Source organism: Rhinopithecus roxellana, chromosome 9, assembly GCF_007565055.1.
Source record: "Rhinopithecus roxellana isolate Shanxi Qingling chromosome 9, ASM756505v1, whole genome shotgun sequence".
NCBI classification, from domain to species: domain Eukaryota; kingdom Metazoa; phylum Chordata; class Mammalia; order Primates; family Cercopithecidae; genus Rhinopithecus; species Rhinopithecus roxellana.
Window position 1 is genome coordinate 124915282 of NC_044557.1, and position 13779 is coordinate 124929060.

General features: G+C 48.4%; 1 protein-coding gene across 1 annotated transcript in view; it reads left to right on the plus strand.

Moving 5' to 3' along the window:
* XKR6 (XK related 6) overlaps nt 1-12972 on the plus strand; it is a 286508-nt gene extending 273536 nt beyond the window's left edge. Inside the window, exon 3 of the mRNA XM_030937774.1 lies at nt 11023-12972. Within this exon, the coding sequence (XP_030793634.1) occupies nt 11023-11987 (965 nt within the window). The 3' untranslated portion in view covers nt 11988-12972. The remainder of the gene's footprint in view (nt 1-11022) is intronic.
* The last annotated feature ends 807 nt before the right edge of the window (nt 12973-13779 follow it).

Sequence of the window (13779 nt, forward strand, 5' to 3'; positions counted from 1 at the left end):
AGCCTCAATTCCTTCCTCTGTAAAACAGGGACACTGACAGGCATTCTCATGGGATTATTGTTCCATTAAATTCAATGAAATGCGCATAGAGTCTGGCATACTTAATGTCTGATGCACTGAAACATTCAGTAAATGTGAATTCCTTTTCTTCCCTGTCTTTAACCCCAAGGTTTTCTTCTAAATGACGAAGGCATAAATGAATGCTCCCAGGGAACTCCCTTTCCCGCGTTTGGAGAGCATTGTGGGAGGTTATGGCGGCTAGGGATGGGGGCCACGATCCCTTCCTTTGTTTGCCTACTTAAGAATTCAAGAATAGCTGTGGACTCCGTCATGAGAAAAACAACCCACACAGTTTTGCATGTAATTCCAGAAGGACCAAACCAAATCCCTGCCCTGCCCTTAGGGAGCTAGCATCCACCATGGAACATAGTAGAACTAAAAAACCAAAGTAACGAGTAAGAGAAAAGTTGATCAAGGTGGTATGAAATGCTACGGTGAAAAAAAAAGCAAGAAGGCAGGAGGGAGTCTTGAGGGGTATCTTAGTCCATTTTCTGCTGCTGTAATGCCACAGACTGGGTAATTTATAAAAAATAGAAGCATATTTGGCTCATGGTTTTGGAAGCTGAGAAGCTGAAGATTGAGAAGCTGCATCTGGTGAGAGCCTCCTTGCTGTGTCTTAACATAGCAAGAGTGGGGAGAGAGAAAGAGAGAGAGAGAGAGAACTCAGGCCAAACTACTTTCTTTTTTTTTTTTCTTTTTTTTGAGACGTAGTCTCCCCCTGTCGTCCAGGCTGGAGTGCAGTGGCGCAATCTCAGCTCACTGCAACCTCCACCTCCCCAGTTCAAACAATTCTCCTGCCTCAGCCTCCCAAGTAGCTGGGAATACAGGTGCATGCCACCACGCCTGGCTAAATTTTTGTATTTTTAGTAGAGATGGGGTTTCGCCATGTTGGCTAGGGTAGTCTCAAACTCCTGACCTCAAGTGATCTGCCTGTCTCGGCCTCCCAAAGTGCTGGGATCACAGGCGTGAGCCACCATGCCCAGTCCAAACTACTTTCTAAAAGTCGGGAACCCACTCCCTGGATAACCAACCCACTTCCGTGTTAACTGCACCAATCCATTCAGGAGGCAGAGTCCTCATGGCCTAACCACCTCTTGAAGGCCCCACCTCTCAACACAATGCTACAATGGTGATTAAGTTCCCCACATCTGAGCTTTTGGGGGACACATTCAAAGCATGGCAGGGAGTTGCAGTTTTAAGTGTGGTGGTCGGGGAGGGCCCGGCTGAGAAACTGATCTTTGCATAAAGGTCTTGGTGAGAAGATGACATTTGTGTGACAATGTAGGGATACCGGGGGAGAGCATTCCAGGCAGTGGAACTAGCAAGTGTGGCTGGAGCATGTCTGAAGGGCCAGCAGGAGAGGACCCCGGGGAGGGCAAAGGGAACTTGACAGATTAGATTCAAGAACAGCTTACTCATTGGAGGGGGAGATTCCTGGGAGGGGGAAGCAGGCTGGTTCCATGGGTGACTATATATATGTGTGTGTATATATATACACACACATATATATATAGGGCAGGGCAGCTCTGCTGGCCCTTCTGAGGACTGTAGCTTTTACCTGGGGTGACTTAACACATCAGTGAGGACAGGCTGGCCATGCTGCAGTTTAAAATACCTACATAGTTCCAGTGGCCTTAAGCATTTTCGATTTACTTCATGCTCATTACCTGTGAGTCACGGGTCCGGTGGAGCAGCCTCTTCCTGGAGCATGGGTGAGCACACTCTTCTGCCCGGCAGGGCCACACATCCCTTCTGCTCACGTGTCTGGCCAGAGCAAGTCTCAGCCACACCTCAGTCCAGCAGGGTGGGCGTGTACCTCCTCCCACACAAAAGGCCTGTTGAAAATCAGTGACCCTTGATGGTCTACCAGGCACTGGAAGCCACGTGGAGGGAAACATTGTAGCTTAATCATGTTGACTGCTGTAGTGTGGATAGAGTGTTGGGAGGAGGGCAGATGCAGAGAGGCCAGTTAGGAGGCCATTCCAGCAATTGAGGCAAGAGAGATGGAACAGAAGTGTTGCCAGCTTTGCAGTGGCTTGAACGAACGCTCAGGCAGGGCCTCCCAGGGGTGGGTCCTTCGCTGTGTAGACCCACAAATTTGACTTTGTCAGTGCTCACAGAGATGATCAGAGGGCTGATATATGATAACCAAATTAATAAGAAACTGATGTATAAGCCTCAATGATGATTCTTTAATTTGTGGTTGAGGATGGAAAGAGATCTTTCCCAGTGATTCAAAAAATAATCTGAGTTTTGGATTCAGACAGGCCCGTGTTAAAATACCAGTTCTACAACTTCTTAGCTGCTTGATGTGGAAAAGTTACTTAATTAGTCTGTGAGCCTCAGTCTCTTCATCTTGAAATCAGTCTACTGCTGCTGATAGCATGGTAAGGAAGAACAATTGAGTTAATTTATGTGCAATGCCTAGCATAGAGTCTGGGTCAAGGTGGCTGCTCAGTAGAGGAAAGATATCAGTGTTATTGAACTTACTAGAAACTAACAGATGACATGATATGCATGAATTCAGAGGCAAAAAAAAAAAAGAGAGATTTCATAGAAACCATGGTAAGACCTGATATTCTTTATCCCTTGGCCTATCTCGCTTATATTAAAGAGTTTTTTGTCCAACCAGGGGATGGTGTGATCGCCCAGATTTTGGCTTTCCTGAGATATCCAAATCCTCCTTTCTTATGTTTACACCGGATCACTTCGATCAGCCTTGGGTTTTTCCCAATCTCGTCAGCCACATGTATGTCAGTCCTGAGGGCTAGGGCCACGGATGTGATTGCCGTCTCTTCTCTTTGACCCTTCTTCTTCTTTTTTATTTTTTTCTGAGACAGAGCCTCGCTCCATCGCCAGGCTGGAGTGCAGTGGCGTGATCTCGGCTCACTGCAGCCTCCACCTCCCGGGTTCAAGTGATTCCCTTGTCTCAGCCTCCAGAGTAGCTGGGACTACAGGTGCGTACCACCACACCCAGCTAATTTTTTTTTGTATTTTAGTAGAGACAGGGTTTCACCATGTTGTCCAGGATAGGATGGTCTTGATCTCCTGACCTCGTGATCCACCTGCCTTGGCCTTCCAAAGTGCTGGAATTACAGGCGTGACCTGCCGTGCCCGGACTCTTTGACCCTTCTTAAGGGTTCATCTGGAGATGTCAGAGGTGCGTTAAAGTGACCCCATGTGGAAACCTCACATCTGAATCACACCCTCTTCAAGTACAGAAATGTACTGAAAATGAGTATGTCAGTGCTTATGAAAGACTGTGCTCAAAGCAACCCATTAGACCTGAAGCTATTTGCCATTAAAATGGCAAAACCACAATTACTTTTCACCAGCCTAATACTTACTGTGTACATATTTTCAACAAAAGTTTTAAAAGAAGATTGCTTTTTTGTTGTTGTTTTCTCATTAGCACTAAGGAATTTAATTCTGACTGATAACCAGGTAGTGCCCTGCATGTGAAGACCACATCTAGAAGTACAGCATCGAATATAGAATAGGCATTGAATTTGGAGACAGGCCCTTCTAATTTGCATAGACACTCACCAAGCTTTTCAAGGATGGCTGATCCTGACCAGTGGTGTGCTGGTAAATGTTTAACAACCAACATTTAGCAGGATTTGGTGGATCTCTGGTTTGTACCATTTGCCAATTGCTGTGGTGTAAATACTCCCACCATGCCAATTTCAAGCCTGCAACATGACATCAGCCAGCCCACAGTTTAACAATTGGCCAGCTCCAGCACGCGCAGATCCAGATTCTGGGGAGTGAAATAGTCTCGGGTTTCAGTATGAACTCTCTTGCTTACTAGCTGTGTGGCCTTGGGCAGATTATTTAATGGCTTTGAGCCTGGCTCATAGAAGGCATCAGGATGCTTGTTTTCTTCCCTCTTGGTTGCCCAAATAGAAAAGTATGTTTGTCACATCACTCCCTTGCCGTGTCTCCTGGGGGGAGGCAAGGACGGGAGACAGTGGGTTATGCTTAGAGAGGCAGTGGACGCAGCTGCCTTATCCTTTTCTGGGAACATTTCCAAGAAGAAACTGGACTTTTTTAAAATGTGGGAAGACAGAGGGAAGTTTGACAGATGGAAGGGGAAGAATTGCTGTCTAAAAGGAACTCATTGTGGGAAAAATACAAAATAGGAATTTGAAGAGCAGATGGTAGAGATCCCCCAAATGTTAGCTTCCCCAGGAGGGAGAGAGGGAGGGAGGGATAGAGGGAGGGAGGGAGGGAGGGAGGGGTCCCGGGATGAAAGAGGGAGATGTTGTTCTTGATGTGCAGACCAACAGATAACCAGCTAAGCCTGTGTTTTGTTTGGGGTGTCTCTAGAGAACCAGCCCACTGAGGTACAATGCCACAGAATTGCATAGAATGCAAATATCAGGATATGGCTGTGGCCACATCCACGTCTCTTCACTGCTGGTTCGGTTTCCTCATCTGTAATATAGGGATAAGAAACCTGGCAGGAAAAGGCTGCCATAAAGAGCTCAAGAGATGGCAGGAAGAGAACTAGGGAACAGCTCAGGGTGGGGTGTGAAGAAGGACAGAGCAGATGCCAATCCCGGCTGTCACACAGAGCCAGGAGGAGAAGCACAGAGGCAGTCCTCCGAATGCTGCACGACCTGAGTGACAGCTCTCCACTGGGGCTGATTTGGGAGGAAAGCAGGTGGTGGGAGAGTGAGGAGAGCAAGTGGCCTGCCTTCGGGAAGCTTGGAGAAGATGAGACAAGGAGAGGAGGGACAGTTTCAGGAGAGGATACAGGGTCCAGGGCCTATGCTGTGTAAATGGGAGAACCTTGACCCTGGCTACCCACTGATGGGAACAAGCCAGGGAGAAGGAGCTGGGGAGGAGAGAGGCAGGAAGCTGGGATCTGGGGAGCTGCACATAGCTGACTCTTCCCACTCCCGTCGTGCCCCATGCTTAGGTACGTCTTCATCAAGTGTGTTTCCGACACATGACTTAGCGGTGGGTATGAGCTGACACTCTCCGGCAGAGAGCGGGTGAGGCAGGGCTGGGCCTTCACCTCCCATTCTGCAAAACACATTCCTGCAGTTGAGCCCAGCCCTGGCTCAGGGGAAGTTGGTGACCATCTCTAGGACTCCTGCAGCTTTCTGGAGCCTTCCTCCAGGTGCTGCGCTCAGCCTGTAGGGAGCTCTGGACATTGTTTCCTCCTTCAGGTACCTTATTGGAGATGTGACTGGTCCCCTGATGCAGCTCCACCCTGGCCCATCCCGGTCACAGCCGCCCTGCCCGGCCTGACCCCTTTCGTGGCACCTCCTTGCTCTCCCGCCTCACCTGCTCCCTCCAGGTTCTAGGATCTCAACCTTTACAAGACGCCCTGTCTCTGTGCTTCTCATTCAGTAGGGCACCCATAGTCACACGTTTTGCTTTGTTCCCCAACTGGCCATGACCCCTGGGCATTGAAACCACCAAATAGGACATTCCCTGATGACTGCCCCTCTGGCTTTGTGCCATCAGTCATAAGGTGTGGCCGTTCCATTTCTGGAACCTGAGACCCCAGGGCTGGTGATCAGAGCCCAAAGGCCCTCTCTCCAAGCCTTCCTCTGGGGAGTTGCCCTTTCCCAGCCCCCCAGCCCCAGGGGTCTCTGGTCCAGTGACCTCCCAGCCAGCTGCACTGCACTAAGGTCAGCTCAGTGGGCATGCTGCCAGCCCTGCCTCCTGGTCTGCACCAGGGAAAGGGAGCTGTGAAGGTCACTGCTCAGAGCTAGTCACAGCCGAACGTGAAGTGTGTAACAATTTCTAGTCTGATCTTCGGAATGCAGAAGGCGATGGAGCCAGAAGTGGAAGGGAACTGTGGATGCTCCCAGGCCTGTCCAGGAATTTCACTGGGGGCCTCCACAGCCGGTTCCTGTGTGCTTGGATCTTACCTAGGAGAATGCATTGACTTTTGAGTTGACTTCAGACAAGAAGGAGATTTTCCAAGTGAGCCACTGCAGAGAAGGAAGAACCTGCACTCCCTCCCTCTGTAACAGAACACACAGCAAGCTTTGAAGATGAATCACTTGGTGGTGGTTGTGCATGGTTCTGTCTGCACAGTATGCGTCTGCTCAGGCTGCGGTCACAGAGCACTGCAGATCAAGGTGCTACTGGTCTGAGAAGTCTCTCCTGAGACCTCTCTCTTTGGCTTGTAGACGCCTGTCTTCTGGCTGTGTCCTCACATGACCATCCCCCTGTGTGTGTCCTAATCTCCACTTCTCAGAAGGACCTGGTCACATAGGGTTAGGGTCCACCCTAATGGCCTCGTTTTACCTTAATCAGCTCTTTAAAGGCCCTATCTCTAAACACAGCCACATTCTGAGGTCCTAGGGGTTAGAGCTTCAGTATATGGATTTTGTGGGGGAGACACAACTTAGCACCTGCCTTCCCAGGCCCTTCTCAATAAGAAAATGCATGTAGATGCTCAGTGAATCCTGCCAGGTTCTCCGGGACAACCAGGTGCGCAGATGGGGAGGGTTCAGAGCAAGAAGTGCATCTTCTGTCCTAGCTTCCCATCTCCTGCCCCAATTGAGTCCCCAGTATTCACAGGCTGTCCTCAAGGCACCCTTTGCTGATGGCCCTCTGAGGAAGAATTGCAGTGACAGTCCTGTGGGGGCTACAGGGCTTGTTCAGGGAAAAGATGCAGAAGTGGCTGAGCGATGGACATTTGGTCCCTTGACCAAACATAACAATGTAGACAATGTCACAGACAGGTCCAGATGAGTTCCTGGGGGGCAGGCTGAAGACACGTTCATTGATGCCTTCCATCACAGGTTTTTGAGTCCCACCAGGGCAAGGACTACCCTCTGTTAAGCATCCAGTAGAAACCTGTTCCCAAATGGGGTCCTGAAGTGGGCCTGGCTTTCCTGATCTCTTCTCAGGGATGAACTCAGCCTACCAACTGCACCAGCTCTGGTCCCAGAAAATGTGCCCAGAGCCTTGGATAGAATGAGGAATGCTTTGGTGATGAGGTGGATTAGAAAGTGATGGGGGTAAGAGTTTTGACGTCCCCCAGGCAATTCCCCTCCTTACAGGATCATCCTTGCCTCTGTTGCTGGCAGAGAGAGAGAGGGGCAGGCACTTCAGGGGTGGAGGCCTGTACACCCACTCCCCATTGCTCTGTGTGGCCAAAGGTGTTCTTTTTGATCTTGGGCAGGTAGTGGAAGTTTACCTTCTCCTTTCACTGTTTGGAGCATTTCACAGTGTCAAGGATGTGGCCTGGCTTTCCAACTCTGAAGAGCTAATGGCTGGACACCAGAACAGGCTCCCACCATTGGAGAAGGCTGATGACCTTCAGTACAAAGGACCTTGAGAAAGGTGTTGCCTGCTGGTATCTGGAAAACTGAACTGACAGAGGGACCAGATGGAGAAAGGATGGAGAGTGGCATGGCAGGAAGCATGCCGTCCTCATAGAGATGGCCAGTGGTTCTCAGGACAGTCTTGAGGAAGCCACCCAAGCCCCTGCACCTCTGCTTCCTGTGGAATAGGTGGGTTAAAGTGGATGGTCTGAGAAGCTCCCCTGGATAGAAGGTTTGGCCATTCATAACTTGACCAAGTCAGGAACAGATGAAGCAAAGACTTAAAACTGGGCTGGCTATTAGCTCTCCAGCAGACTCCCCAGTCAGATGCCTGGAATCACAGTCTTCCATGGGACCATTTCCCAAGCCCTCCTTGTAAGTTAGCAGTGATGTCTTGCAACACTGAGGAATGTTTGTGCAGTACCCTTGGGAGAAATTCTAGAAGCCTCAACTGCAGTGCCTGGTCAGCTGAAACAAGAGTAGTTTCAGCACCACCGCCACGAAGGGAGTGGCAGGAAGAGAACACCAGCCTTCAAAACCATAGCCACACGCCTGGAAATGGGGTAGGTAACTCTGAAGGTGGAAGAATGGAGAATAATTCTGTTTGGCTTTGCAATTTGTGGCTGATGGGCATTTGAATTCCCATTTGTTCATAATTGGTGTGAACAGGGCCAATGTCACAGCACAGGGAACAGCAAAGTCAGAACAACGAAGGCTGAGGGTGATCCTAACTCTGCACCCCAAGTCTGTTCAAAGCATGCTCAGAACTCGACTGGATCTGACCAGGCCCCAGCAGAAGCTGAGCTACGCCTTCTTGCTTTATGAGCTCCGCACTTATGCTTTTCTGAGTAGAAGGTAATAGAGTTTGCTTTATCAGAAGGAACACAACAATCAAGCCTTCTTCCCACCCAGCTCCCGTAGAACTCCCATCTGATGACTATGGGTTGGCAGGATCTACCAGATGTTCATGATTAACATCAAGCAATGAATTTGGCTGGAGAGCAAGGATGTCAGGAGGATGTTTAATGGAAATTTTTGAGGGTGCTTCAGTGCTGGGTCCAGACTATGAAGGTGTGATTACAGCCAGGCGCGGTGACTCATGCCTGTAATCCCAGCGCTCTGGGAGGTCAAAGTGGGAGGATTTTTTGAGCCAAGAGTTCGAGATCAGCCTGGGCAACATGTTGAAACTCTGTCTCTAGGCTGGCCACAGTGGCTTACACCTGTAATCCCAGCACAATGGGAGGCCAAGGTGGGCAGATCACTTGAGGTCAGGAGTTCAAGACCAGCCTGGCCAACATGGTGAAACCTTGTCTCTGCTAAAAATACAAACATTAGCCAGGTATGGTGGTGTGTGCCTGTAGTCCCAGCTACTCGGGAGGCTGAGGCAGGAGAATCGCTTGAACCTGGCAAGTGGAGGTTGCAGTGAGTGGAGATCATGCCACTTCACTCCAGCCTGGGTGACAGAGTGAGACTCCCATCTCAAAAAGAAAAAAAAAAAAAAAGAGAGAGAGAGAGAGAGAGAAGAAGCAGAAGAAGAAACTCTGTCTCTACAAAAAATAAAAATAAAAAAATTAGCTGGGCTCACTGGCACATGCCTGTGGTCCCAGGTATGGGAGACGGGAAGATCACTTGAGCACAGGACGTTGAGGCTTCAGTGAGCACTGATTACGCCTCTGCACTCCAGCCTGGGTGACACGGTAAAACCCTGTCTCAAAAAATAAATAAATAAATAAATATGTAATGGTACATCCTCTGCCCTCCAGAAATCTACAACCTACATCACGTTACTCCTAAGGGAAGTTCTCCTCCCTGCTGCAGCCTAACAGACAATGTGAGCACTAAAAGTTTCCCTGACCAACCATGTGCAACCTCTGCAGACACACATGAGATGCCCTGTGTGTACCACAAGGGAGGCAGGACGTGTGTCATGTTCAGAACTTTCTAGAGAAGTGAAAGGAAAATTGCCATGAATGCTCTTTAGATGTTTTCCAGATAGATTTCCATGGAGAACTTGGGATCGTGTTGCACTTGTTTGTTTCAAATCTCCATGATTGTTATTACTATCAAAGTGACACATGCCCATTGTAACAGTTAACAGGCTTTTTTATTGCCTGTTCTTCAAGCTAGGACTCTGAGCATCATTTGAGATGATGGAAAGAGAGGGCCTTTGTGAGACGTGCGAGGCAGAGCCAGTGCTGGGAGAGTGTCATGTGGCAGAGGACTTGGATTCTTCATCGGGCTTTGGAGAGTTGTGGGGAGTTGGGCAGGTCCCAGGGAGAGACAAGGAGAAGCCTGGCGGTCTGGGGAAGTTTAACTGGTGTCTTGATGAATGGGGCTTCTGGATCTGATCTTTGAGCTTAAGGGAGAAAATGACTGGGTAACTTTGATTTCAACCTGGAAGAATGTCGTGGGGGAACTGTGCTCTGTGGGAGGGTAAGGCTTTCCTAAGGAGGTCATTGCCAGTGGGACAGCATTCGGCCTCCTGTTGCATTTACTTACATTTAGTTGTGAATTTTTGGGAGAAAAGACCAACAAAAGAGACCCCAGATGGATTGTGCAACTGATGCATGGGGAGCTGGGGGTTGGTAATGGGGGAATCTTGCTTAAATGGAGATTGTATGACAGCACTCGAATAGTGACTGGTTGTTCATGGGTGGATTTGGGGAGACTTCAATAACAATGGATTGTGTTTCATTTGGTTTAGTTGCAAATATCAAGTAGTCAGAGTTGTATATAAAATTGCTCTATGGCAATATGAGTATGACTTGGGATTAGGCACACTCAAACTCTCTGAATATTTGCCCATTGTGGGAGGAAATGCAAGGAGTAAAGTGCAGAGGCCTCAGAAGCCTTGGAAAATGAGTAAGGGGAAGAGGCACCCTGAGTGACACCACTGTTGAATCTAGAGGGCAACCAGAGAAGGACAGAGCTTCACAAGTCAAGGCTTAAGAGCACTCTGAGCAGCCGTCGGTTGGAGAAAGCAACAGGGATTGTGGAGAGGCCGAAAAGACCAGAGTGGGTGTGAGAGGAAGTATGTGAAGCAGGCGGGATATCCCAGTGTCCTGGATCTTGATGGCCTTGAGTGGCAGGTGGGGGAGAAGCTAACTGGAAGAAGGTTCAGGAAAGGGACTTTTGGGACTTTGAGTGAGGTGAGAAAAAGGCGGAAGCGTGATTCCAGCACCTTCTCAGAGTAGAACAGTGTGGAACTCAGGGCAGTGGGTAAACCCTTGGCCTTCACAATTGGCGATTCCTCCTGTGGGCTCCTCTAAGAGAACAGGCTACTGGTGACAGGGACACCAATGCCAGCCACACATCTGTGTGCCACAAGAATCGCATGTTTCCTTAAGGCTGAACCCACAAAGGCCTGCCCATGGCAGATGTGGCCCCACCTCTCAGCCCCCTAGCAAAACACACTGGCTCAGTATCACCCTTGAGCCACTGAGCTCCCAAAATGGCAAATGGGGTTGTTGAAACAAAAGCTCCATCTCCCGAGTTGTCAGCGTAGGGAGCAGCTGTGACCTCCAAGTTCGGTTCCTGATTCTGTGTTTCTTTCTCCCTCCTCCTTTAGATCGTGGTGTGTGTGGGCGTCTCCTCAGCCGGCAGCTTCACTGTGCCCTGCGGTTGATGTCCAAGGTTTTGACTGTGTGGGTTTGTGTCTTTCCGGCAGGTGTCTCCTCTGCGACTTCCCTGATGTCCCTGGCTTGGGTGCTAGCCTCCTATCACAAGCTGCTGCGGGACTCCAGGGATGACAAGAAGAGCATGAGCTACAGAGGGGCCCTCGTCCAGATCTTCTGGCGCCTCTTCACCATCTCATCCCGAGTGATCTCTTTTGCCCTCTTTGCTTCCATCTTCCAGCTCTATTTTGGGATCTTCGTGGTGGTTCACTGGTGCGCCATGGCCTTCTGGATCATCCATGGCGGAACAGACTTCTGCATGTCCAAGTGGGAGGAGATCCTCTTCAACATGGTGGTAGGGATTGTGTACATTTTCTGCTGGTTTAACGTCAAGGAAGGGCGGACTCGATATCGAATGTTTGCATATTATACGATAGTCTTGACCGAGAATGCTGCCTTGACGTTCCTTTGGTATTTTTACAGAAACCCGGAGACCACTGACTCCTATGCGGTGCCAGCACTGTGTTGTGTCTTTATTAGCTTTGTGGCTGGGATCGCACTGATGCTCTTATACTATGGTGTGCTGCATCCCATGGGGCCACGAGCTAAGATCCTTGCCAGCTCCTGTTGTGCCGAGCTGCTCTGGGGCATCCCTTTGCCCCCCGATGTTGAGCCCATGGCGCCTCAGACCCCTGGGTACCGGGGGACCCAGGTTACGCCCACCAGAGCCGTAACGGAACAACAGGAGGATCTCACGGCTGACACTTGCTTGCCCGTTTTCCAAGTGAGACCCATGGGGCCCCCTACCCCGTTGGGGCGTCCTTACCTCCCAGAAGGGCCCCTCATTAAGATTGACATGCCAAGAAAGCGATACCCAGCTTGGGATGCTCATTTTGTAGACAGGAGACTGAGAAGGACTATTAACATTCTGCAGTATGTCACCCCCACCGCAGTAGGCATTCGATATCGAGACGGACCACTCCTCTATGAGTTGCTACAGTATGAGTCTTCACTCTAAGAGCATCTTGACCCAAATTGAGAAGGGGACCTTAAGTTTGGTTTGCGGCAAACACCACTTGCAAGAAATATAACCCTCCCTTCCCCCAATACACAGAACCACCGCCACCACCACCAACACCGCCACACCAACACCACCACTGCAAAAGAAAAAAAAATTAATAAGTCACAACCCCTTCAAATAAGCTTTCTTTCCAGTCGCTGTATGTATACAAAGATATTCTCTATGTTTTGTAAGTAAAAACAAAAAGAAAACCTTTCTTTTGTTTTTTACACATAAGAAACAGTATTGAAAAATCCCACGCTATGGTTCATAGAGTGGAGAAGGAGGAGTTGTCTCCACTCCAAAAGAAAAAAAACATGTTTTTTACCTTACACCAAGTGTAGATCATTTATGGGATTGGTGCTGATTGAAAGAACAAAACAAAACAAAAGAAACACAAACAAACAAAAACCTTCAACTGCCTTATGCCCTTAGGTGCTGAGTTTCATTAAGTACTGTCACGTTTTCTCATGCAAAACTCCCTGGTGACGTTTGCGCCAGGAGAGGGGAAATTAAACAATCAAATGAAACAATCTAAAAGTGGAACAAAAACCAACCAACAAATACAACATAAAGCAATGATTCTTCCTATCTGATTATTTGTATTGAAGAAAACAAATTTACCAAAAGCGAAAGCATAAAACCCCTCCCTCTTTTCAGTTTCTCCCCCTCCTCTCCGGACCTCCTCCCCACTTCGCAGAGCCTTCCAGGAGCTCCAGGGCTGTTTGAAACTCGAATGGCTGGAGCAGCTACTTGAAGGCTGACTATGTGCCATTTTAGCGCTTGCCTAGCAAGAATCACATTTGTTTCCCAGTGAAAAGCAAAGCAGAACAAAACAAAAGCCACCCTAATAATTCGGTAAGGACAGGACATTCTAAAGCAAATGAAAGGAGATTTCTATATACATAATCAGTAATAATAAAACTCAGCATAGTAGCAAAAAGAACGCCATCAATTTAAAGGCACAATACTTAATCAGTGACTGGCAACAATGATTAGTTCCATCATTTTAAGGCTGTGAACGGTAGACATTTATCACATGTGATATTGTGTAAAGCCTCTTCTGTTTCCATTTGGTGGGAAGCCTTAAATTGATCTGGAAAGAATTCTTCATTTTTCATTTGTGCTTTTTTTAAAAAAAAAAAAATAACACAAAGAGGAAAACTAGAATATATATATATACATATATATAAAAAGTCAAAATTGTAATAACTGACCCATTTCAAAGACTGTTTGGTGCTTCTGTCTTTCACCATTGTGGTTGGCTGAAAATCATTCAGCTCACCTGGTGCATCTGGGTTGAATGGGAAATTTTGTGTGTGTAGTATGTGTGTGTTTGTGTGTGTGTGTGTGTGCCCATAGCACACGTATATATGTGTGTGTCCCTGCTGCAAAGTCTTGCCAGAGATATACAAAACTGATGTAAGATGGACTTGGATTATGGATTGGTTCAGCAGAGCCTGGGGGCAGGGGCTCTGGAGTGGCAGGGAAGGGATGCCACCTGCCCATGAGCCCTGGTTTGGGTGGTGAGACTCACAGCAGCAGCGGACTCCGGGCCTTAGAGGCCGTGCCATTTGGGTGAGGATTTGATTCCACTGTTTATTTTCTCATTGTATCAAGTTGAATTTCTGCAGGTGTTGCAAGTATGTTCAACCATTTAAAAACTTTTTATTTTTCAAAGTATTGTTCCTTTAAAGAATATTTCTGTTCTAGGGCATCATTTCAATCCCATCGTATCTCTACTTGGGCA